This window comes from Anopheles funestus, chromosome 3RL, assembly GCF_943734845.2.
Source record: "Anopheles funestus chromosome 3RL, idAnoFuneDA-416_04, whole genome shotgun sequence".
Lineage (NCBI taxonomy): Eukaryota > Metazoa > Arthropoda > Insecta > Diptera > Culicidae > Anopheles > Anopheles funestus.
This window is the reverse complement of record NC_064599.1, coordinates 49,536,540-49,562,668: the sequence shown is the minus strand read 5'-3', so window position 1 is coordinate 49,562,668 and position 26,129 is coordinate 49,536,540. Positions and strand designations below refer to the sequence as shown.

The 26,129-nt window shown below is 44.9% G+C and overlaps 2 protein-coding genes and 1 long non-coding RNA gene across 5 annotated transcripts; 2 read left to right on the top strand and 1 right to left on the bottom strand.

Moving 5' to 3' along the window:
• Positions 1-904: 904 nt before the first annotated feature.
• On the top strand, positions 905-12,601 carry LOC125769731 (uncharacterized). The gene is made up of 3 exons (XR_007419098.1): positions 905-6,982; positions 8,433-8,792; positions 12,547-12,601. It is a non-coding gene; the product is annotated as an uncharacterized LOC125769731 (long non-coding RNA).
• Positions 8,420-12,308, bottom strand: LOC125769714 (uncharacterized). Of its 3 annotated transcripts, none has more exons than XR_007419086.1 (2): positions 12,285-12,308; positions 8,420-8,523 (listed from the first exon to the last, which is right to left on the bottom strand). XR_007419086.1 is itself a non-coding variant. In XM_049438523.1 (2 exons), the coding sequence occupies exons 1-2, from the start codon at positions 10,271-10,273 to the stop codon at positions 8,514-8,516; spliced, it is 498 nt and encodes a 165-aa protein (XP_049294480.1). In that variant the 3' UTR covers positions 8,420-8,513. The 3 variants fall into 3 exon arrangements, 1 of the variants encoding a protein (XP_049294480.1); XR_007419087.1 differs by lacking the exon at positions 12,285-12,308 and adding an exon at positions 11,047-11,070; XM_049438523.1 differs by lacking the exon at positions 12,285-12,308 and adding an exon at positions 9,786-10,273.
• Positions 12,602-13,216: 615 nt separating the features above from the next.
• Positions 13,217-14,255, top strand: LOC125769470 (uncharacterized). Its single transcript, XM_049438203.1, has 4 exons — positions 13,217-13,527; positions 13,586-13,617; positions 13,827-14,067; positions 14,131-14,255. The coding sequence occupies exons 1-4, from the start codon at positions 13,524-13,526 to the stop codon at positions 14,253-14,255; spliced, it is 402 nt and encodes a 133-aa protein (XP_049294160.1). The 5' UTR covers positions 13,217-13,523.
• The last annotated feature ends 11,874 nt before the right edge of the window (positions 14,256-26,129 follow it).

The window sequence follows — 26,129 nt, the reverse complement described above, 5'->3', positions numbered from 1 at the left end:
AGGCATGGCCACATTCAACTTTCCCATTAGCACGTTTGATAGTTTCACTGTAGATCCACGGGTTTTTTGGAAGCGGTTTATCCTCCGTAAACCGTAGGATCATGTATCTCTTATCACCGTATTCATTATTTTTGTCCATGTAAAGAAGATGAGTCCTGTCCCTTTCCTCCCTCCCGACGAGCGGGCGGAAACCAGAACTAGCTGGAACCCCTAGCATTTTCCTGTTTGATCACGCAACAAACACTATTATACTCTCCTTTTCTGTATTATATTAAAGAGAAACTAAGAAGTGATTTTCGATCGCACCAACACCAATGCACGTCACACAAACACTTAGAACACTAAAGAGGCTCTTAACCGGATTTACAACCGCTCCTGTTGACGTCTCGCCAGTGACTGAATTGCGACCAACTGCTTTGACTTTGTACGGGCGACGACCAGGTCCAAAGTAACCAGGTACTTGTACCTGGTAAAATTACACGTAAAGTAACCAGTTCCAAAAGCTACCAGGTACTTACGGCGACGACCAGTTCCAAAGTAACCAGGTACTTGTACCTGGTAAAATGCATGAGAGTAACAAAGACGTCCTATCAGGTACTTGTACCTGGTAAAATGCATGAGAGCAATAAAGAGGTCCTATCATGTACCGGCACCTGGTAAAACGCATGGGAGTAACAAAGAGGTCCTATCACGTACCGGTACCTGGTAAAATGCATGGGAGAAATCCTACGTACCTGTTGGTGTGCATCGGAATGAACGAGACAGTAAGAATGAGAAAAAGCTAGGATGTATGGAGTAGTAGTTTGTTTGACAATTTTTGCGTTGCAACTTGCATCAACCCCCCCCCCCCCCCAAGGCCATACAACCATAAAACACTATCGACAACCAGATACAAAGTAACCAGGCCCTCGATACCGGTACATGCGAACAACCAGGTACCGGTCCGTTACTTAATTTTCGTTACTTTTCCCATCACTACTCCATTAATCTCCGACAAAACGCCACTGACCAAGTAGTTCATCCATTTTAGTTTGTTCCGTAAGCTCGAATCTAGCTGAGGCGTTGCTTAATGGCGTTGTACTTTCCTGTCGCGGAAAGCTCTTTTACATAATCAGCTATATTGCAAAGCACAGATTGGTCGAGTTTAGCGACAATGTGATAAAATGTTGTTTCAACCTTATTAACATTGGACAGCATAAACTGAGCCACAGCTTGAGAAAACTACAACGATGGATCCGTCTTCCAGCATTCCGGTAGCAACGGACCCTTCTGCTTCGGAAACGTTTTCTATAGACATGTTCGCTAAAAACTTTACGAATTAAGGGAACCTAGAACAATCCGGAGATCACGTCAGGGTCACCAATGTGGGAGGGATAGAAAGTGATGTTAATCGTTCTGAGAGTAAACTAAGACTGGTTTCATTATTCGGTATTTGGTGTAACTCCGATTGCTCTAACCGATGGCTACTCGATTACACTGAAAAAAACCACCACAACCTCTTCTTTTTAATCGTCCCTGGTTCGAGTCATGCATTGTCAGTGATTGTTCAACAGTCTGATCGTCCGCATTTTGTTGCCCGGATTGCAACCGGGGAGGTCTGGCTCAAAGGTTCCAAAAAGCTTTATCCTACTTCAATTGTATCGTGATGGCTAATGGATACAGATTCATCTTCTACAACCTAGTTTGGGACAGCACTATGTTTCGAGTTAGAGGATAATTGTAAATTTTCATTCTGTGTTTCTTGTGTTTGTGAAAAATGTTTGTGGCGACTACCACAAAATTTACGCGGCTTTTTGAAATACTCTTTGGATTTATTTGTAACAATCAAAGATTTGTATCTTCTTCCGACCTGCCGCGTTTCGCTTCGTCTTTTGGAAAGAACCCTTTTTTCTCCTTCCTATTCGTCCTGACCTATCCTTTTCACGTGGCCTATGCACTGTGTTTATATCGCCCGCTTCTCTTCTAAACCTCGTCCTTTAAAACGTATGATCAAGTTCTTTATTTAGTTTGAGTTTAGGCTGAATCTTACTTAAAACATCGCGCGGCTAGCTTTGTTCGCAACAATGTTGCTTTGATGATATGGTTCCAAATGTTGATATCAACGCCCCACCAGATAGACTCATTTCCGTTAACTCTAACACACGGGTTCTATTTAATTCAAGTTTTTTTATATTGCACGGCTCTCGACGAGTGCTCGTTATTGTTATACGCCAGTTTTTTCTTTAATGAACATTTGACATCAGTTCACATCTACTGTAGAATATTTACCGGTTGTGATATCGTAATTTTAGAGAAGAACGCGTGTGGTCGGCTTGCTAGCGTGTATTCAACTGTTCACTTGAAATGCATTACAACTAGTCCATCTAGTCCAAAAATTCATTATTTAGTTCGTTGCCTAAATTTATTTCTACCTAGTACCCAAGTAACTCCAACATTCCGGCCATCAAAAGAAAGAAATTCTTTAAATTAACTGACATCCGTTTGTAGTAGATCAGGTAATAATGCTAATCGCGCTACCGGCTACGATATACTTATCGGATACCGTTCGGAAGGTAGCTACACGAATTACGAAGTCTTTACGGGGATGGAGCTTTACGGTGCGCCCCTTCGGCCACCCGGTGAGATGAACATTATTTTCCCTAACGAGGACTAACTGATTCTCCTTGAGTTCTACTGATGATCTACTACTAAATGAAGATCGCGCCTGTAGTTGTTGTGTATACTCCCTTTGTCAACGCTGTCAAATGCACCAAATATTTCTTTGTACTTATTGATAATCGTTGAATCGATTAAACGCAATGCTACTATAGTCGACGTCGGGAACAGATTGCAAATTACTACCGACGAGAAAATGTCCTGGCGTGAGTACCTAAAGATCACAAGGATCATCACAGATGAATCGAGGTACTCTATCTTCTAGCAATCGAAATAATCCGAAGTGGTATTGCTTCCACTCTTCTAGAAACTGTGCTTGCAAAGTGCTATCCCAATCCCTTGCCGTCGCATCCTTTTTTAGGGTTCAGAGACGTTGCATAAACATTTTTGAAATGATTATCGTGGGCCCTAGCAATCCGAGTGGATTAAAGATCTTCGCGATGTACGATAACGCTTGGCGCTTGGTAAACGATGAGGCAGAAGGTGATAAGTCTACCTGGAACCGAAAGGAATCGTTCCTTGGCTCCCAAACCAAACCCAATGTTGAGGTAGAATGGTCTTTTAGCCGGCAAACGGATTGGATGCCCATATTTTCTGCAGGAACGCCTGCTAATGCTTCAGGGTAATTCGATGTTCATTTTCGTAGCACCATTCCTACTGTATCAAGCATTGAATTGATTTGTGTTCGCTTTTTCACTAGTTCTGTGACGTAGCTTCCTCCTGACAAAAGATCATCGGCATAGAAATCATGTAGCATGGCATCAACCGCCTCTTGGAACTGCTGCAGATGATCATGTGCCACTTGCTGTAGTGTTCTAGTTGCTAGAAAAGGTGCTGAGGCTGTACCGTTAGTCAGTGTGGCCAGTTCATATGTAGAGATCGGGTATGTGGTAGCCTTTCTATATCGTATTCGTAAGAGATTTTTATCATCGGCGTGATGGAGTATTTGACGATACATTTTCACAAAATCGACGGCTATTGCAATGACGTGCGTGCGGAATCGCAAGATGATTGAGAAGAGATCTTCTTGTAAAATCGGACCAACTAACAAGGTATCCTTTAAAAAGTATCTTGATGAGGTTTTACATGACGCATCAAACACTACCCTAACCTTGGTAGTGGTACTTGACTCCTTGACAACATGATGCGGTATGTAGCAATGTGGAATAGTGTCATCCACCGGTTCAGTAAGCTTCTTCATATGATCCAGTTCCTCATACTCATAAACAAAACAATTCGTTAAAAAGGTATCTAGTGGGCCTAATCGAGGAACATCGCAAGCCAGATGTTGAAGGTTGTGAACGTTGTTCGTCAAATGTTCTCGGTCATAATTTTTTCCAAAAATCATGCACATACGCATCTAAGAATAACGCAGCACGATTCCAATGATAGCGATGAAATTTTGTAAAAAAATATGGTTATGGAGCAAAAATAAAGCAAAAAATGACTAAATGCCCTTGAGCTAAATATTTCCTCCATAACCAACACGCAGTCGTAATGAAAAAATGATCATTATCGCATTCCTTTCCATTTGCGCATGTAAACTACGTCTAGCGATTTCCTGTTGATTTCCGTAGGAAGCCGCAATGAATTACGAAAATCGTTTAACATTTCCTTCTGGGAAAAAGATATTCGAGGATAGGATGTAAAATATCCGAACCATATCCCAAACAACCATTTTCGTGTTACCTCGAGATCGCACAAATGAAAACGGTCATTTGTCGGAACATCTTCTAGTAAATCAAATGCATAGAGATTCTTTAGAGGTGTTTCCCATGGCTGATGATGGTCTTTGCATTTCTTTGTGCGGAATCCAGCATCGGTTCTTAGTGAGGCGCATATTGACGGGACGGTATTCAGTAACGCAAGTACATCGTTAGCAACCGTGCACTGCATTGCACGACTTTGTTCCTGCAAAATGTTTAGAAATGCTTAGAATTAGCAATGATTCCTAATGAAGGCACAAATTATATACTTCTTACCTTTTATAAATGCTGTTGCTGGTGAATCCGCTATAAAGGCTCGGATTTTAAATTGGACGGTTATTGTGTGGCTTTGAACACCTCAAACATAAAGTTCGGACGTAAGTATTCCTGAACATTTTTTGGTTAACCTTTGCCCGAAAAATCAGCAACCATAATAATTGGAGCATTTTCCAGTTTTTCTATCTGTATCAAAATGGGCCACTTTTATGCAACGGTAGACCATCAACAGACAATTGAACCGTAAACTGATCTGTGCATGGGGTAGAAGATCTGTATAAAGAAACAATTTTAAATATATTGTCCAGGAGAGCCAATAGCCAAAGCCAGGAGAGAGTGGCTACTGTCAGGTACATGAGAGAGTCAGGGAGAGCGAGGGACAAAGAGAGAGGGATAGCGCGCTTACGAGTAGCGTAAGCGGCTTTTTTTTGAAAACAGGATGTTTTTTATTTTTCTTCAAAAAAACAAGAAGGTTAATTACAATAAAATTTGTTTTGAACACATCCTATCGCCTCTACCTATAGCGTTCTTCCTACTAGGGTGTGTACTGATACCTTATTTTGGTTTAATGCCTTTCTCCGCTTGTATTGGTCGCTTTTACGTCCAATGCGTCGCGTTTACGTGAATTCTTTTATATTTTTCTTTTGGTTAATTTTGGAGCATATACTACTTCTTCAGCAAACAAACTTGTTGGCTTTCCTATCCGACTCTCAATTACAATTTTTGAGAAATCCTGCTCCTGCTTAACACGTTGACTGCCGTGTCACCCAAAAAGTGGGTGACGGCGATACTTCTCACCAGGCCGCGTCACCCGCTTTTTGGGTGACAACAAATCGGCTCGACGTGCCGTATACGGCGAGTACGAATACTACGAACGTGCACAACCATCTGGTTGTTGTGTTTGTTGGTTGTGTACGTGTATTTGCAGTCACTGTTGTAAAAAAAACGAGATTTAATTTTCAAAGAATTTCATTCTTTATTACTATTCACCAAAAATATCTTCAAGAGCGCCTTCATTTTCATGAATCATGAATCATGAACTCATGAATCAAGTACATGAATGAATGAATCAAGTACAAAACGCTTTCTCTTGCTTGGTTGTATGACTTCTTCCTCGTCACTATTATCTGAATCGAAGTTAGGAATATCATTTCCACCAATCTCGTCATCGCTGTTAATCGGTTCACTATAAGGTGATTTATCTATGCTCAGTTGAAAACGGTGAAAATTTTACAAAAGTATTGAATTGCCGACGAAGCAAGAAGCGACTGAGCTCGGACGATTTTAAATCACTACTAATTAATAACCTTACCATGTTTACCTACATGCATGCATACCAAAATAACCATCGAGTATGACACACGAAGTGAGCGAGGCACATTGTACTAACAAATAACAGTATATGACCTCTTCTCGGAAACGCTTCGTGCGTCCTGACTGAGAATTTTGTTCAAAACGGCTTGGCAGTCAACGTGTTAACCTGTCGAGGTACCTACGATCTTGAGTTTTTTTTTATCTAGTGGCCAGATGTGTTGGCCTCTGAGATAACCGCTTCCTCATCAGCAGAGAGGACGCCTTCCATGACATGATTTTCCGCAGGGCCATCCCTGTCACCCCCAACATCCCTCAGACTACGCGGATTTGTATCTGACCTACGTCTCTCCCACCAGGGACGCATGCGTTCTCGAGCCTGAGATCTTCGCCCTTCCGTGTCCGGCGAAGGTGGTGGTGTCGGTGATCGCCCTTGTCGTCTCTTCTTTTGTCGACGGACAGTCTGCAATCGACAAACTTCGTTGCGTCGATCATAGCGGGCCCTCACCGTCCGCGCATGCTCCGTCGGTCCGACAGGAAGTCGGGACAAAAGGTTGTCCGGCATAACAGGATCGGAGCTGTGCTCGCCAAGCAGCCGCTGTCGGATGTCCGCGAACCGAGGGCACTCGAGGAGTACATGCTCTACCGACTCTGGAACACCAGCACAGCGCAGGCAGTCAGAGGACGAAGTGAACCCCATGACGCACAGGTATTCACGGAAAAAATCGTGCTCTGATAGGACCTGGGTCAGGTGAAAATCCACGACTCCATGTTTCCTCGACTGCCACGCCGTCACGTCAGGGATGACTAGACGAGACCATCTAACGTATCTGCTGGCGTTACCTGCACTGCATAGTAGCGTAAGCGGTTAAGACTGGCGAAAAATAAAAAAAGACAAAAAAAAGATAAATCCTTTGACTCGTGTCCATTGCTTCCCCCTGGCGGAATATCCATATATATGTATTTATATATTAACGGTACTTTGCGTACCTCGGTCCTACTGACACCAGTCCAATTGATTTGGGCAAAAAAAGGTTTGGATAAAATCAAATCGATTGCCTGATGCAAGCGATTATCAACATCCGCGCGATATATTTGCCGCAGCAAATATTCCTCTACTTTTCCCTTATACTCTGGATCTGTCCATAATGCCAATTCTAGAGTAGCTAGCTCTTCTTCATCCTTCAGCGGTACTAACTCAAAGTCCGACCGAGGGAGAATCCCTGCCCGCGGCCGGTTTGCTGCCAAGCATTCTTCTAATGCTTGCCTTTGCCGAGCAGAGCTGCTAACTAACATACTTAGCTGGGCTTGCATCTCCTTCGACGCTTCCGTTACTTTCTGCAGCTCCGATTGGGTTTTGCGCAGCTGGTCGGACAATTCAGAGATTTCCGTTGGTGTCGCTCGGACCGACGTCGATGTTCCGGTCGTCGGTGTTGGTTGGACCGTCGGTGTCGAACGGACCAACGTTCCGGCCATCGGTGTCGAGCGGACCAACGTTCCGGCCGTCGGTGTCGAGCGGACCGACCTCGACATTCCGATCGTTGCTGTTGGTCGGGCCATCGGCGTCGCTCGGGCCATCGGCGTCGGTGTCGGTGGCGATGTTGTGGGGTTTTCGTAAGCTAAAAAAATGTATAAACAAACTATTAAAATAAAATTCTTGGTGACAAGCTTTGCTTTTTGCTTACCGTTCTCCGATGCGTCCTCTTCGATAATATCTACGTCCAGCGGCAACATAACATATTGCTCATATTGCTGGCTTATAGAGGTACAAAATTTTAGCAAGGTTCAACAATATTTCGGATGGTCCATGTTGGTATTGCTTCTTAATATTTCCAACAATTCGTTAACTGTGTCACGTGGCAAATTTCAAGATATGACAAGGTATATCAAGCAACCTCTGATGTTAATGTGTTTATCGCAATTGTGGTCCTTTTTCCCGGTCATAGTATCATTTGCCGCATCTTCCACATTTTCTTCGTCACTATCTGTATTGACTGGATACACTTCAGTATCTTCGTCAGAAATGAATTCTAGAATGAAACAGTCAATTTATTACTTCATATAAATCTTCTTTCACCACAAATCAAATGGCTGGTGTCAGCAGCACTCTGGAACGATAAGCACAGTTGAACAAATGCAAAACTGTCTTCGAGCTATCTAAAACGGTAGAAAGCACGGAACGTGTTTCGTGTGCAGCAAAATATGTGGCAAATTTTTTAAGCGAAATACCAGCAACAAGGGCGAGCTAGGTAAATCTAGCTTTCTTATGACTGGAAGTCACCCTTGTTGCCGGTATATGCACGCGCTCTTTGGCGTGCTTTATCGTTCGCTTTAAAAAATCTGCCACATATTTCGCTGTCGGCAAAAGCGATTCGTTGCCTCCTACGGTTCTAAATAACTCTAAAACGTTTTTATTTTTGTTTAACGGTACTTTGCGTACCTCGGTTCTACTGACACCAGTCCAATTAATTTGGGCAAAAAAAGGTTTGGCGAAAATCAAATCGATTGCCTGATGCAAGCGATTATCAACATCCGCGCGATATATTTGCCGCAGCAAATATTCCTCTACTTTTCCCTTATACTCTGGATCTGTCCCTAATGCCAATTCTAGAGTAGCTAGCTCTTCTTCATCCTTCAGCGGTACTAACTCAAAGTCCGACCGAGGGAGAAGCCCTGCCCGCGGCCGGTTTGCTGCCAAGCATTCTTCTAATGCTTGCCTTTGCCGAGCAGAGCTGCTAACTAACATACTTAGCTGGGCTTGCATCTCCTTCGACGCTTCCGTTACTTTCTGCAGCTCCGATTGAGTTTTGCGCAGCTGGTCGGACAATTCGGAGATTTCCGTAGGTGTCGCTCGGACCGACGTCGACGTTCCGGCCGTCGGTGTTGGTTGGACCGTCGGTGTCGAACGGACCAACGTTCCGGCCGTCGGTGTCGAGCGGACTGACCTCGACATTCCGATCGTTGCTGTTGGTCGGGCCATCGGCGTCGATCGGGCCATCGGCGTCGGTCGGGCCATCGGCGTCGGTCGGGCCATCGGCGTCGGTCGGGCCATCGGCGTCGGTGTCGGTGGCGATGTTATGGGGTTTTCGTAAGCTAAAAAAATGTATAAACAAACTATTAAAAAAAAGTTCTTGGTGACAAGCTTTGCTTTTTGCTTACCGTTCTCCGATGCGTCCTCTTCGATAATATCTACGTCCAGCGGGAACATAACATATTGCTCCGTTGCATTCGAGCCGGCAGCATAGACGCTTGCTGAAAAATACAAACCATTACATTACAAGGACATGTAAACTTTATAGATGCAACAAGTGATCTATACTTACCAGCAGCTAATGCAACGGGCTGCGTGATATTATTATTGCTGCCGCTGGACGATGCAGCCAGTACCGTCGTAGCCTTAGTTTTATTGCTTTGGATGGTCAAACACTTCGTGCTCTGATAGGACCTGGGTCAGGTGAAAATCCACGACTCCATGTTTCCTCGACTGCCACGCCATCACGTCAGGGATGACTAGACGAGACCACCTAACGTATCTGCTGGCGTTACCTGCACTGCATAGTAGCGTAAGCGGTTAAGACTGGCGAAAAATAAAAAAAAAGACAAAAAAAAGATAAATCCTTTGACTCGTGTCCATTGCTTCCCCCTGGCGGAATATCCATATATATGTATTTATATATTAACGGTACTTTGCGTACCTCGGTCCTACTGACACCAGTCCAATTGATTTGGGCAAAAAAAGGTTTGGATAAAATCAAATCGATTGCCTGATGCAAGCGATTATCAACATCCGCGCGATATATTTGCCGCAACAAATATTCCTCTACTTTTCCCTTATACTCTGGATCTGTCCCTAATGCCAATTCTAGAGTAGCTAGCTCTTCTTCATCCTTCAGCGGTACTAACTCAAAGTCCGACCGAGGGAGAAGCCCTGCCCGCGGCCGGTTTGCTGCCAAGCATTCTTCTAATACTTGCCTTTGCCGAGCAGAGCTGCTAACTAACATACTTAGCTGGGCTTGCATCTCCTTCGACGCTTCCGTTACTTTCTGCAGCTCCGATTGAGTTTTGCGCAGCTGGTCGGACAATTCGGAGATTTCCGTAGGTGTCGCTCGGACCGACGTCGACGTTCTGGCCGTCGGTGTTGGTTGCACCGTTGGTGTCGCTCGGACCGACGTCGACGTTCCGGCCGTCGGTGTTGGTTGGACCGTCGGTGTCGAACGGACCAACGTTCCGGCCGTCGGTGTCGAGAGGATCGACCTCGACATTCCGATCGTTGCTGTTGGTCGGGCTATCGGCGTCGGTCGGGCCATCGGCGTCGATCGGGCCATCGGCGTCGGTGGCGATGTTGTGGGGTTTTCGTAAGCTAAAAAAATGTATAAACAAACTATTAAAAAAAAGTTCTTGGTGACAAGCTTTGCTTTTTGCTTACCGTTCTCCGATGCGTCCTCTTCGATAATATCTACGTCCAGCGGCAACACAACATATTGCTCCGTTGCATTCGAGCCGGCAGCATAGACGCTTGCTGAAAAATACAAACCACATATAAGGACATGTAAACTTTATAGATGCAACAAGTGATCTATACTTACCAGCAGCTAATGCAACGGGCTGCGTGATATTATTATTGCTGCCGCTGGACGATGCAGCCAGTACCGTCGTAGCCTTAGTTTTATTGCTTTGGATGGTCAAACACTTCGTGCTCTGATAGGACCTGGGTCAGGTGAAAATCCACGACTCCATGTTTCCTCGACTGCCACGCCGTCACGTCAGGGATGACTAGACGAGACCACCTAACGTATCTGCTGGCGTTACCTGCACTGCATAGTAGCGTAAGCGGTTAAGACTGGCGAAAAATAAAAAAAGACAAAAAAAAGATAAATCCTTTGACTCGTGTCCATTGCTTCCCCCTGGCGGAATATCCATATATATGTATTTATATATTAACGGTACTTTGCGTACCTCGGTCCTACTGACACCAGTCCAATTGATTTGGGCAAAAAAAGGTTTGGAGAAAATCAAATCGATTGCCTGATGCAAGCGATTATCAACATCCGCGCGATATATTTGCCGCAGCAAATATTCCTCTACTTTTCCCTTATACTCTGGATCTGTCCCTAATGCCAATTCTAGAGTAGCTAGCTCTTCTTCATCCTTCAGCGGTACTAACTCAAAGTCCGACCGAGGGAGAAGCCCTGCCCGCGGCCGGTTTGCTGCCAAGCATTCTTCTAATACTTGCCTTTGCCGAGCAGAGCTGCTAACTAACATACTTAGCTGGGCTTGCATCTCCTTCGACGCTTCCGTTACTTTCTGCAGCTCCGATTGAGTTTTGCGCAGCTGGTCGGACAATTCGGAGATTTCCGTAGGTGTCGCTCGGACCGACGTCGACGTTCTGGCCGTCGGTGTTGGTTGCACCGTTGGTGTCGCTCGGACCGACGTCGACGTTCCGGCCGTCGGTGTTGGTTGGACCGTCGGTGTCGAGAGGACCGACCTCGACATTCCGATCGTTGCTGTTGGTCGGGCCATCGGCGTCGATCGGGCCATCGGCGTCGGTCGGGCCATCGGCGTCGGTGTCGGTGGCGATGTTGTGGGGTTTTCGTAAGCTAAAAAAATGTATAAGCAAACTATTAAAAAAAAGTTCTTGGTGACAAGCTTTGCTTTTTGCTTACCGTTCTCCGATGCGTCCTCTTCGATAATATCTACGTCCAGCGGCAACATAACATATTGCTCCGTTGCATTCGAGCCGGCAGCATAGACGCTTGCTGAAAAATACAAACCACATATAAGGACATGTAAACTTTATAGATGCAACAAGTGATCTATACTTACCAGCAGCTAATGCAACGGGCTGCGTGATATTATTATTGCTGCCGCTGGACGATGCAGCCAGTACCGTCGTAGCCTTAGTTTTATTGCTTTGGATGGTCAAACACTTCGTGCTCTGATAGGACCTGGGTCAGGTGAAAATCCACGACTCCATGTTTCCTCGACTGCCACGCCGTCACGTCAGGGATGACTAGACGAGACCACCTAACGTATCTGCTGGCGTTACCTGCACTGCATAGTAGCGTAAGCGGTTAAGACTGGCGAAAAATAAAAAAAAGACAAAAAAAAGATAAATCCTTTGACTCGTGTCCATTGCTTCCCCCTGGCGGAATATCCATATATATGTATTTATATATTAACGGTACTTTGCGTACCTCGGTCCTACTGACACCAGTCCAATTGATTTGGGCAAAAAAAGGTTTGGAGAAAATCAAATCGATTGCCTGATGCAAGCGATTATCAACATCCGCGCGATATATTTGCCGCAGCAAATATTCCTCTACTTTTCCCTTATACTCTGGATCTGTCCCTAATGCCAATTCTAGAGTAGCTAGCTCTTCTTCATCCTTCAGCGGTACTAACTCAAAGTCCGACCGAGGGAGAAGCCCTGCCCGCGGCCGGTTTGCTGCCAAGCATTCTTCTAATGCTTGCCTTTGCCGAGCAGAGCTGCTAACTAACATACTTAGCTGGGCTTGCATCTCCTTCGACGCTTGCGTTACTTTCTGCAGCTCCGATTGAGTTTTGCGCAGCTGGTCGGACAATTCGGAGATTTCCGTAGGTGTCGCTCGGACCGACGTCGACGTTCTGGCCGTCGGTGTTGGTTGCACCGTTGGTGTCGCTCGGACCGACGTCGACGTTCCGGCCGTCGGTGTCGAGAGGATCGACCTCGACATTCCGATCGTTGCTGTTGGTCGGGCCATCGGCGTCGATCGGGCCATCGGCGTCGATCGGGCCATCGGCGTCGGTCGGGCCATCGGCGTCGGTGTCGGTGGCGATGTTGTGGGGTTTTCGTAAGCTAAAAAAATGTATAAGCAAACTATTAAAAAAAAGTTCTTGGTGACAAGCTTTGCTTTTTGCTTACCGTTCTCCGATGCGTCCTCTTCGATAATATCTACGTCCAGCGGCAACATAACATATTGCTCCGTTGCATTCGAGCCGGCAGCATAGACGCTTGCTGAAAAATACAAACCACATATAAGGACATGTAAACTTTATAGATGCAACAAGTGATCTATACTTACCAGCAGCTAATGCAACGGGCTGCGTGATATTATTATTGCTGCCGCTGGACGATGCAGCCAGTACCGTCGTAGCCTTAGTTTTATTGCTTTGGATGGTCAAACACTTCGTGCTCTGATAGGACCTGGGTCAGGTGAAAATCCACGACTCCATGTTTCCTCGACTGCCACGCCGTCACGTCAGGGATGACTAGACGAGACCACCTAAGGCTTTCTACACATGGATCCGCGGACGCCGCGGTCCGCGGAAAACACGTATAACTTGTATACCAGTTGGGTCCGTTCGGCTGTCAAATTCCGCGGTGGGCTGTCAAACCTACCGCGGCGCCTGCTGTTCCGCAGATTTGTTGATGTTCAACAAAACTGTGTTTCCGCGGTACCGCGGTTGATGACATTTTATTATTGTTTACATCTTGCACGCTGGTGGTTCGTCGTGGTGGTTACATCTTGCTCGCTAGTGTGAAATATCAATTTTGTCTGTACTATTTGAACAAATTGTGTGTACTACTTGAATAAAATGGGTAAATATACAATAATTGCTAGATAATAAAGTTTGTGTTCATATTTGCTTTTATTTAGATTCCAGATCGGAGCCGAAAGTCAAGCGAAAGGTAAGTTGTGCCATGTTCTTGCTATGATGTAAAGAACTGTACTCGCTCCGGATGATTAGTTAGCTTGTTCCTCGAGATGGAAAGCCTGTACTGGAGTAATAAATGGAGCCCGTACTTTGTTCAACATCAGCATCATGAAATGGTGCTTGTGTGTTCTTCACGGTGGTCTGAAAATTGTGGAAAAATTTATTTTGTTCATTTGTTTTCAGACGGTTAACATGAGTGAGGAGGAAACTTTGGTTTTCATCGACCTCATGTTCCGCCACTCCGCCTTATGGAACCGCCAGGATGAGCGGTATAAAAATTTAAACCGGCGACAGGACGATTGGGCAGAAATTTCGGAGCAAACGGGGCATCCTATAAATCGGCTGAAAGAGAAGTGGACGTCTCTTCAGTCGATTTACAGGAAGTGCAGATCGGCGCACAATAAGAGCCTTATCACTGGTTCCGGTATGTATTAAAAGATATTTCGTAGTGCATGTTAATGTTGTCATGTTTATTTGATATTTTCAGGTGCCGCTGAAATTTATCGCCCGACCTGGTTTGCTTACCGTGCTATGAGCTTCCTGGATTCTAGCACAGCGTGTGGAACAACCATCGATACCGTAAGTAAAATCGACATTCTATTAAAGTTCTAGTTCTAGTTTATGAAATCATTTTTATGCAATCTGAATGCATTTCGTCGGTAGGTTGCGATAATTAAATAATAAAGATACACAATATTTGCTCTCAATACAGTTTTTTTTCAATTCATAATGTCACAGTAGTTTAATTTTAAATTAGCAGGGATATTTCAATGATTTAGGAGGAAGTCAGCAATGTGCATCCGAATATGTAGCATTTCGTTCCCGGAGCGATTTCGATTCGAGTTTAGGTTACGTAAATTCACTTCGTCGTGAGTAGTGTTGAATCGTCTAGCATCTTGGCTTCGCACATTTGCATCTCTACGAATGAAGTTATGTAAATATATTGCAGCCATTATAACTTTTTTTGCATTTCCTTCTTCGAGCTCAATCGGTTTTTTTAAAACCCGGAAACGTCCACTCAGGATTCCGAAAGCCATTTCCACGCAGCGTCTAGCTTTAGAATGTCGCTCGTTGAAGTTTCGCTCGGTCGATTTCCTTTCGGTTAAACCACCAAAAGGGCGAAGGCAATATTGTGTTAGAGGAAATGCTTTATCACCTAAAAACATATAGGGAACCAAGATGTTTGACGATGGGCTTAACGGTGCTGGACATGGAAGGTTACACTCATTTGTCTCTAGCTTGTGATAGAGTAATGTATTTTTAAATACACCTCCATCAGAGATTCTTCCCCTGGAACCAACATCTGCAAATATGAAATTACTGTTGGAATCTACTACTCCCAACAGTACGACGCTGAAAAATTTCCTGTAGTTGTAGTAGTTGGTTCCACTGTTGGGGGGTGATTTGATTCCTACGTGCTTGCCGTCCATAGCCCCGAGCGTATGAGGAAAGTTCCATTTATCCTCAAAGCCCTGTACGATTTTCATCCAATCGTCTATGAATCGTCTATGATAGCTATGAAAATAATGAGAAAAAGAATATTTCAAATTGGTTCCTCGTGATGTTCACATGTAACTTAATTATTTCATATTTATTATTTTTAATTCAGCAATCGTATTTGGAAATCGAGGTGTTGGATGAAGCATTTGTTTCATCTCCGCTACCATCCAGCCAGCAGCCAGAACCGTCCCGCGTATCATCGCCACTCCCAGGACCATCTCGAATCGGTTCACCGCTTCCCGGGCCATCTCGGATCACGTCGCCGCGTCCAGGACCATCTCGGATCATTTCGCCAACGCGCTATCCAACGCCTCCCCGAGCAACTACTCCGCCCAATGAGACTGTGCGGGCCAGAAAGCGACGACGTGAAGAAGTCAACATTGCCTACACTGAGGAGGTGATGAACTCTTTGCTTGTCGTTAGTACGGCCACGCAATCGTTGATTGAGCGGATGAGTATGCCGGAAGATCCGTTGGATAGTGTGCGAAACCTGATGCGAGGATGGTCTCCCGAACGTCAGGAGCGATGTTTGGCGCGCATGATTCGAATGGTCCAAGAAGAGAATCAGGACCGGTTCGAGCAACGCTGGGGTTACCGTCCATGAAAGGACAGAAGTGGCGTGATTGCCCTGGCCCTGGCCTAATACCATCAAGGGTTTGCGCCAAGGAGATGGGTTTGCTCATCTTCATACATGCGGGTGCGGAACCATCCAATGACACCGGATGACTCAGCCCGTTAAATCCTTTTAAGTCGTTCACATGGACAGATGAGTCGTGGTAGACCCAAACTGAGATGGAACGATGGCGCTGGGCTCCTGCAGCAGGCGAAGATTGCCTTCGCAAAGGACCATACAAAAAACCAAGTGGTTTACGCACCGTAAGCAAAACCATCGGCTCTTTTCAGAGCCACCGAAAGATTTAGTAGATATCAGTTTACCTTAAAAAACACAACATCGTAGGACAAATTCCGGACGGAACAACACCGTTACTAGGTAGTCTCATGGCGATGCAGAGACTAACCTGAAAAAAGAGATGCGCAACCTTTTATAGCGTGGTTATTGAAGTTCAACTATCGTTGAAACCACAAAGTTCAAGCGTTCGAATGCAGTTTATGTTTTCAAAAATAGCACATTCAATATGCACTTAATCCGATGGCCGCATCTTGGCTCGTCATGATATCGATATATCACATCGGATCGTGCGTGAGAGAAAATTTTATGCGTAATCTGTCCTGGTTTGTTGGCTATCAAAGGCGTCGTGTGATCGATCAACGGATCTAGTACCAAATCCTCCAAATCTCATTCTTGTACCAAGAATCGGTCAGATAAGACCTGCTTGTTTACGATGACAGATAAAAGGATAGAAATATCTTCTGTGTGCTTATTTCACTGCACAGCTTCGTACTCGCAACACTGGGTGTAAATCGTAGGTGCTAAACTAAGGCTCAGTTGCGGATTGCAATCTCTACCGGAGCCACTGTAGTTGGTTTTTTCTGTGCCTCAATCGTTCCTCCGAAATAATAGTAGCAGCGACGACACTCTCGGTTAGTTTTCTATAACCAGCGGGCGTGATCCTTTTCAGAAAGTGACTAAAATGATACATAAAATACATTTATGTTTTTACCTTTACGTAATCTCGCAACGTTTCAACGAGACAGTCGCACACTTCGGGAATAAAGCTGCTGATAGCTTGTGCTGAAATCTGTTAAATAACATGATTAATTAAAATAAGATGCAAGTGTTTTATTAAAAAATAAAAAATAGGACTTGCCCGGAATGAATATTCAAGCGATTTATATTGATCGCCCGTTGCCAAATACCGCAAAGTCACAATGAGCTTTTCCTTAGCTGATAAGCTCTTGCGCATATTTGTATCTACTTTTTGAATTTTCGATTCAACAGCACGAAGCAGATAGTTGAAATCATTTCTGGATAGCCTCAAAAAATTAATTATGGTGCTATCCAGCTCTTCTTCCAAAATTGTGTCCATTAGTCGTCCAGCGTGGTCATCTCTTTCGAGCAGCATGGGGCGCATCCATTCCCTAGCAGGTGGTTGGCGAAGGGAAACCATATGTAGACGAAGGAAATTCGTCATTGCTTGAGTAAATTGCAGAACGGCTGCAGTTTTTTCGCGATTCATAATTGTTTTATTAAATCACAACAAATGCAAGGTTTATCCGGACACAACATGCAATGTTTATCAACACACTGTTTAAATACAATAAACAATCTGTCAAAGGCATCGGTTTATTATTCAGTGTTGAAGGTAGGTATAACATAATTAATAACACAAGTTATACGTGTTTTCCGCGGACCGCGGCGTCCGCGGATTCATGTGTAGAAAGCCTAACGTATCTGCTGGCGTTACCTGCACTGCATAGTAGCGTAAGCGGTTAAGACTGGCGAAAAATAAAAAAAAGACAAAAAAAGATAAATCCTTTGACTCGTGTCCATTGCTTCCCCCTGGCGGAATATCCATATATATGTATTTATATATTAACGGTACTTTGCGTACCTCGGTCCTACTGACACCAGTCCAATTGATTTGGGCAAAAAAAGGTTTGGAGAAAATCAAATCGATTGCCTGATGCAAGCGATTATCAACATCCGCGCGATATATTTGCCGCAGCAAATATTCCTCTACTTTTCCCTTATACTCTGGATCTGTCCCTAATGCCAATTCTAGAGTAGCTAGCTCTTCTTCATCCTTCAGCGGTACTAACTCAAAGTCCGACCGAGGGAGAAGCCCTGCCCGCGGCCGGTTTGCTGCCAAGCATTCTAATAATGCTTGCCTTTGCCGAGCAGAGCTGCTAACTAACATACTTAGCTGGGCTTGCATCTCCTTCGACGCTTCCGTTACTTTCTGCAGCTCCGATTGAGTTTTGCGCAGCTGGTCGGACAATTCGGAGATTTCCGTAGGTGTCGCTCGGACCGACGTCGACGTTCTGGCCGTCGGTGTTGGTTGCACCGTTGGTGTCGCTCGGACCGACGTCGACGTTCCGGCCGTCGGTGTTGGTTGGACCGTCGGTGTCGAACGGACCAACGTTCCGGCCGTCGGTGTCGAGAGGATCGACCTCGACATTCCGATCGTTGCTGTTGGTCGGGCCATCGGCGTCGGTCGGGCCATCGGCGTCGATCGGGCCATCGGCGTCGGTCGGGCCATCGGCGTCGGTGTCGGTGGCGATGTTGTGGGGTTTTCGTAAGCTAAAAAAATGTATAAACAAACTATTAAAAAAAAGTTCTTGGTGACAAGCTTTGCTTTTTGCTTACCGTTCTCCGATGCGTCCTCTTCGATAATATCTACGTCCAGCGGCAACATAACATATTGCTCCGTTGCATTCGAGCCGGCAGCATAGACGCTTGCTGAAAAATACAAACCACATATAAGGACATGTAAACTTTATAGATGCAACAAGTGATCTATACTTACCAGCAGCTAATGCAACGGGCTGCGTGATATTATTATTGCTGCCGCTGGACGATGCAGCCAGTACCGTCGTAGCCTTAGTTTTATTGCTTTGGATGGTCAAACACTTCGTGCTCTGATAGGACCTGGGTCAGGTGAAAATCCACGACTCCATGTTTCCTCGACTGCCACGCCATCACGTCAGGGATGACTAGACGAGACCACCTAACGTATCTGCTGGCGTTACCTGCACTGCATAGTAGCGTAAGCGGTTAAGACTGGCGAAAAATAAAAAAAAGACAAAAAAAAGATAAATCCTTTGACTCGTGTCCATTGCTTCCCCCTGGCGGAATATCCATATATATGTATTTATATATTAACGGTACTTTGCGTACCTCGGTCCTACTGACACCAGTCCAATTGATTTGGGCAAAAAAAGGTTTGGAGAAAATCAAATCGATTGCCTGATGCAAGCGATTATCAACATCCGCGCGATATATTTGCCGCAGCAAATATTCCTCTACTTTTCCCTTATACTCTGGATCTGTCCCTAATGCCAATTCTAGAGTAGCTAGCTCTTCTTCATCCTTCAGCGGTACTAACTCAAAGTCCGACCGAGGGAGAAGCCCTGCCCGCGGCCGGTTTGCTGCCAAGCATTCTTCTAATGCTTGCCTTTGCCGAGCAGAGCTGCTAACTAACATACTTAGCTGGGCTTGCATCTCCTTCGACGCTTCCGTTACTTTCTGCAGCTCCGATTGAGTTTTGCGCAGCTGGTCGGACAATTCGGAGATTTCCGTAGGTGTCGCTCGGACCGACGTCGACGTTCTGGCCGTCGGTGTTGGTTGCACCGTTGGTGTCGCTCGGACCGACGTCGACGTTCCGGCCGTCGGTGTCGAGAGGATCGACCTCGACATTCCGATCGTTGCTGTTGGTCGGGCCATCGGCGTCGATCGGGCCATCGGCGTCGATCGGGCCATCGGCGTCGGTCGGGCCATCGGCGTCGGTGTCGGTGGCGATGTTGTGGGGTTTTCGTAAGCTAAAAAAATGTATAAGCAAACTATTAAAAAAAAGTTCTTGGTGACAAGCTTTGCTTTTTGCTTACCGTTCTCCGATGCGTCCTCTTCGATAATATCTACGTCCAGCGGCAACATAACATATTGCTCCGTTGCATTCGAGCCGGCAGCATAGACGCTTGCTGAAAAATACAAACCACATATAAGGACATGTAAACTTTATAGATGCAACAAGTGATCTATACTTACCAGCAGCTAATGCAACGGGCTGCGTGATATTATTATTGCTGCCGCTGGACGATGCAGCCAGTACCGTCGTAGCCTTAGTTTTATTGCTTTGGATGGTCAAACACTTCGTGCTCTGATAGGACCTGGGTCAGGTGAAAATCCACGACTCCATGTTTCCTCGACTGCCACGCCGTCACGTCAGGGATGACTAGACGAGACCACCTAACGTATCTGCTGGCGTTACCTGCACTGCATAGTAGCGTAAGCGGTTAAGACTGGCGAAAAATAAAAAAAAGACAAAAAAAAGATAAATCCTTTGACTCGTGTCCATTGCTTCCCCCTGGCGGAATATCCATATATATGTATTTATACATTAACGGTACTTTGCGTACCTCGGTCCTACTGACACCAGTCCAATTGATTTGGGCAAAAAAAGGTTTGGATAAAATCAAATCGATTGCCTGATGCAAGCGATTATCAACATCCGCGCGGATATATTTGCCGCAGCAAATATTCCTCTACTTTTCCCTTATACTCTGGATCTGTCCCTAATGCCAATTCTAGAGTAGCTAGCTCTTCTTCATCCTTCAGCGGTACTAACTCAAAGTCCGACCGAGGGAGAAGCCCTGCCCGCGGCCGGTTTGCTGCCAAGCATTCTTCTAATACTTGCCTTTGCCGAGCAGAGCTGCTAACTAACATACTTAGCTGGGCTTGCATCTCCTTCGACGCTTCCGTTACTTTCTGCAGCTCCGATTGAGTTTTGCGCAGCTGGTCGGACAATTCGGAGATTTCCGTAGGTGTCGCTCGGACCGACGTCGACGTTCTGGCCGTCGGTGTTGGTTGCACCGTTGGTGTCGCTCGGACCGACGTCGACGTTCCGGCCGTCGGTGTTGGTTGGACCGTCGGTGTCGAACGGACCAACGTTCCGGCCGTCGGTGTCGAGAGGATCGACCTCGACATTCCGATCGTTGCTGTTGGTCGGGCCATCGGCGTCGGTCGGGCCATCGGCGTCGGTGTCGGTGGCGATGTTGTGGGGTTTTCGTAAGCTAAAAAAATGTATAAACAAACTATTAAAAAAAGTTCTTGGTGACAAGCTTTCTTTTTGCTTACCGTTCTCCGATGCGTCCTCTTCGATAATATCTACGTCCAGCGGCAACACAACATATTGTTACGTTGCATTCGAGCCGGCAGCATAGACGCTTGCTGAAAAATACAAACCACATATAAGGACATGTAAACTTTATAGATGCAACAAGTGATCTATACTTACCAGCAGCTAATGCAACGGGCTGCGTGATATTATTATTGCTGCCGCTGGACGATGCAGCCAGTATCGTCGTAGCCTTAGTTTTATTGCTTTGGATGGTCAAACACTTCGTGCTCTGATAGGACCTGGGTCAGGTGAAAATCCACGACTCCATGTTTCCTCGACTGCCATGCCGTCACGTCAGGGATGACTAGACGAGACCACCTAACGTATCTGCTGGCGTTACCTGCACTGCATAGTAGCGTAAGCGGTTAAGACTGGCGAAAAATAAAAAAAGACAAAAAAAAGATAAATCCTTTGACTCGTGTCCATTGCTTCCCCCTGGCGGAATATCCATATATATGTATTTATATATTAACGGTACTTTGCGTACCTCGGTCCTACTGACACCAGTCCAATTGATTTGGGCAAAAAAAGGTTTGGAGAAAATCAAATCGATTGCCTGATGCAAGCGATTATCAACATCCGCGCGATATATTTGCCGCAGCAAATATTCCTCTACTTTTCCCTTATACTCTGGATCTGTCCCTAATGCCAATTCTAGAGTAGCTAGCTCTTCTTCATCCTTCAGCGGTACTAACTCAAAGTCCGACCGAGGGAGAAGCCCTGCCCGCGGCCGGTTTGCTGCCAAGCATTCTTCTAATGCTTGCCTTTGCCGAGCAGAGCTGCTAACTAACATACTTAGCTGGGCTTGCATCTCCTTCGACGCTTCCGTTACTTTCTGCAGCTCCGATTGAGTTTTGCGCAGCTGGTCGGACAATTCGGAGATTTCCGTAGGTGTCGCTTGGACCGACGTCGACGTTCCGGCCGTCGGTGTTGGTTGGACCGTCGGTGTCGAACGGACCAACGTTCCGGCCGTCGGTGTCGAGCGGACTGACCTCGACATTCCGATCGTTGCTGTTGGTCGGGCCATCGGCGTCGATCGGGCCATCGGCGTCGGTCGGGCCATCGGCGTCGGTCGGGCCATCGGCGTCGGTGTCGGTGGCGATGTTGTGGGGTTTTCGTAAGCTAAAAAAATGTATAAGCAAACTATTAAAAAAAAGTTCTTGGTGACAAGCTTTGCTTTTTGCTTACCGTTCTCCGATGCGTCCTCTTCGATAATATCTACGTACAGCGGCAACATAACATATTGCTCCGTTGCATTCGAGCCGGCAGCATAGACGCTTGCTGAAAAATACAAACCACATATAAGGACATGTAAACTTTATAGATGCAACAAGTGATCTATACTTACCAGCAGCTAATGCAACGGGCTGCGTGATATTATTATTGCTGCCGCTGGACGATGCAGCCAGTACCGTCGTAGCCTTAGTTTTATTGCTTTGGATGGTCAAACACTTCGTGCTCTGATAGGACCTGGGTCAGGTGAAAATCCACGACTCCATGTTTCCTCGACTGCCACGCCGTCACGTCAGGGATGACTAGACGAGACCACCTAACGTATCTGCTGGCGTTACCTGCACTGCATAGTAGCGTAAGCGGTTAAGACTGGCGAAAAATAAAAAAAGACAAAAAAAAGATAAATCCTTTGACTCGTGTCCATTGCTTCCCCCTGGCGGAATATCCATATATACGTTACGCAGATACCACAGCCAGACATGTTCTAACATGATGATGCAACACCGACGTTGGTCACACATTCCAACGGTCGACTCATTCGCTCCACCTCGGAAGTCAGGCAGACACAGGATACTCGTGTTACCAGCCTGATCTACAACGAAGGGTCGCCACCATGGTATCAACGATCGTGAGGTCGCCACCACGGTAGCAACGTTCAACGGTACAGCGTGGGGTCGCCATCGTAGCAAGTGATAGCACAACCCCACAACCGGAAGACAGCCCTCAGGAATGAACGAAGGAACCACCAGGAAGTCGATGGCGAGATCTACGGATGACGACATCGAGGGACCGTGATTGGCTGAGTGGTAAAACGCTGAGTGCGTAGGAAATCTATTATAAATTAGGGCCAGATAGGAACCAAGCTTTAGTCTTTAGGCAACAGTCGCAGGCAAAGGTGTCTCCCAAATAAATTAAAAAGAAAAATAAAATAAAAATTATTTTTTTGTTAGTAATCGACCACGAATTACATAACTGGCGCAGTCGTCCGGAATAAAAGTTGGAGTGAAAAAGTTAGTGAGTGAACAAAAGTGGACATTACCGATTAAGAAAAGTAATAAAGTGGTTCCCGCTATACACGCATCCGTCAACCTGTACGAGATTTGAGGACCCCCCCGCTTGCTGACAAAACACCGGGAGTACCCGCAACGTCCAACGAAGAAAACCGACAACCCCCACCGAAGCAATAGACGCAACCTAAGACTCCGGGTATGAATCACTTCAAGGCGATCATCCTGTAAGTAAAAACCCTTATCTAAAGGTAAAAATACATCGTTAAGTGGTGAAAAGTGAATTCAACTTTCTTACTTCTGCGCATAAGAGTGTAAGTGAGGGAATCGTGTAAACTACAAACGAGACAAAACCGGACAATACAACGTAACTTGTTGTAACATTTCCATCGATTCTGTGCATAAGAACGCGAGGGAAATTTAGGCAAGTGTATTGGACAAAACAACGCGTAAAATAAACCTAAAGGATACCCCTTTTGCTTCTTGATTCTGTGAATAAGAGTTCAAGAAGAGGTGTAACCAGGTGCACGCAACCACACAAGTCGAAGATCGGAAAATCTTCTCAAAACGAAGCGATCTAACAGACAAGACCTATTCCTAGAGAATAGAGGAATCATGGCCGATGAAGAGCTAGTCGCTCACATCGCGCAGCTGACGCAAAATCAGAACGCACTCAGAGACGAGATTGCGAGATTATCAGCAAGACCAGTAGTAGATCCATTTACCTACTACAAAACACCAGACCCAATAAAACATCTCTCAACTTTCAGTGGGAAAAAGAGAGAAACATTAGCATGGATTCAGGAGGTGGAAGACTCCCTGAAACTATTCGAAGGGTTCGAAAATGAACCAATGTATCCGCAACTGGTACGAACTATTAAAAGCAAAATAATTGGAGAGGCGCGAGAGATCTTGATCGCAGCCGGAAATCCAAAAAAATGGGAGGAAATCAAGGACGTTCTACTCCATTCCTATGGGGATAAACGGGACCTTGCATCCCATATCCAGTCGTTATTCTACATAACGATGGGAAAAAAGTCAATCTCAGAATATTATGGAAAAATAAAGGAGATCGACACTGCTATAAAGAGCACGGCAAACGCAACCGAAGAGTTGAAGGGTGCCACAAAACAAATCAACGCGTTAGTGGAACTTATTTCTACTACAAGGTACGTGGACGGACTTAGTGATAATCTATCTATGATTGTCAGAAGCCACAAGCCCGAATCGTTAGAGGAAGCGTATACGTACGCAATGCAGTACTCAAACGCGGCTTACCGTCAACGGTTGGAAAAGCAAAATTTCAAACCGTTGGATACGAAGAAAATCTTAAATCAGCCTTCTACATCTGGCTTACATAAGAAACCAGAATATAAAACAAGCAAGGAATACAAACCAAATAAGGATTCTAAACCAGACTCAGGAAAATTCAAAACCAATCCGATAAGCGAAGATGTGTCGATGAAAACACACCGATCAAAGGGACAAATAAACAGCAATGAGGTTAGATCCGATATAGAAGACGATTTGGATGACGAACCACCGAACAATAACCAATATCTCGAAATTGACTCGGACGAAAATGAATACCTTCTATCTGAAGAAATAAATTTTCAGATGGATCAAATAGGAAAAAAAAGAAAATAATAAACAACAATTTTTTACCATTTTTAGAACTGGTTACAACCAAAGGAACTTTAAAATTCCTAATTGATACTGGTGCCAATAAAAATTATATTGCACCACAGCATGTAAAAATAGAAAATTGCAAAAACGAAAATAACACGGTTACAAACATAAATGGTACACACAATATAACGAAATCTGCATCTTTTGACATTTTTGCGATAAAGAAAAACGTAAAATTTTTCGTATATAAATTTCACAACTTCTTTGATGGACTCATAGGATATGAAACACTTCGAGACTTAAATGCAAAATTAAATATAAAAGAAAATTCACTTAAAATTGGACGAAAAACATTCTCTCTTAAAAAGAAATTTCCAAGTAATCAGATAATCAACTTCAATGACGAAAAATACCAATTCATAAAAATAAAAACAACAGGCGATAGGGACTTCCTAGTAGAAGAGGAACGGAAACTTAAACACTTTACGATTCTCCCAGGGTTGTACCGAGCTAGAAACGGATCTTCTGTTATTGCAATCAGAAAGGAATCGGATTCACCATCCTGCCTGATAAACAATAGTGAAATAATTGAAAATACAATAAAAGAATGCGATATTTTTGAACAGCAGAATAATGAACAGAAATGTTTTCCCAATATAAACCTAAGAAGTGACCATATGAATTCGGAAGAGAAGGAAGCACTGTCAAAAATAATAAGAAAATATAAAAATATCCTATATGCTGAAGATACAAAACTGTCTTTCACGCATAAAATTAAACACAAAATTCGAACAGCAGACAATATCCCAATCCATACCAAATCATACAGATACCCACAAATTTTCGAAGAGGAAGTCCAGAAGCAAGTGAGAAAAATGTTAAATGACGGCATCATCAGAGAATCAATATCACCTTACACCTCACCTGTTTGGGTTGTTCCGAAGAAAGTCGACGCATCGGGCGAAAAGAAATTTCGTTTGGTAATTGACTATAGGAAACTTAACGAAAAGACAATTAATGATAAATACCCAATTCCAGAAATAACAGACATCCTAGACAAACTAGGTAGGGCATGCTATTTTTCTACTATTGATTTAGCATCAGGATTCCATCAGATTCAACTCGACGAGGAAGATGTTGAAAAAACGGCTTTTTCAGTGAGCTGCGGAAAATATGAGTTCACCAGGATGCCGTTCGGATTAAAAAACGCCCCGGCAACCTTCCAACGAGTAATGGATTGTATCCTTAGGGATCAAATCGGAAAATGTTGTTTCGTATACATGGATGATGTGATAATTTTTTCACCATCACTTCAACAA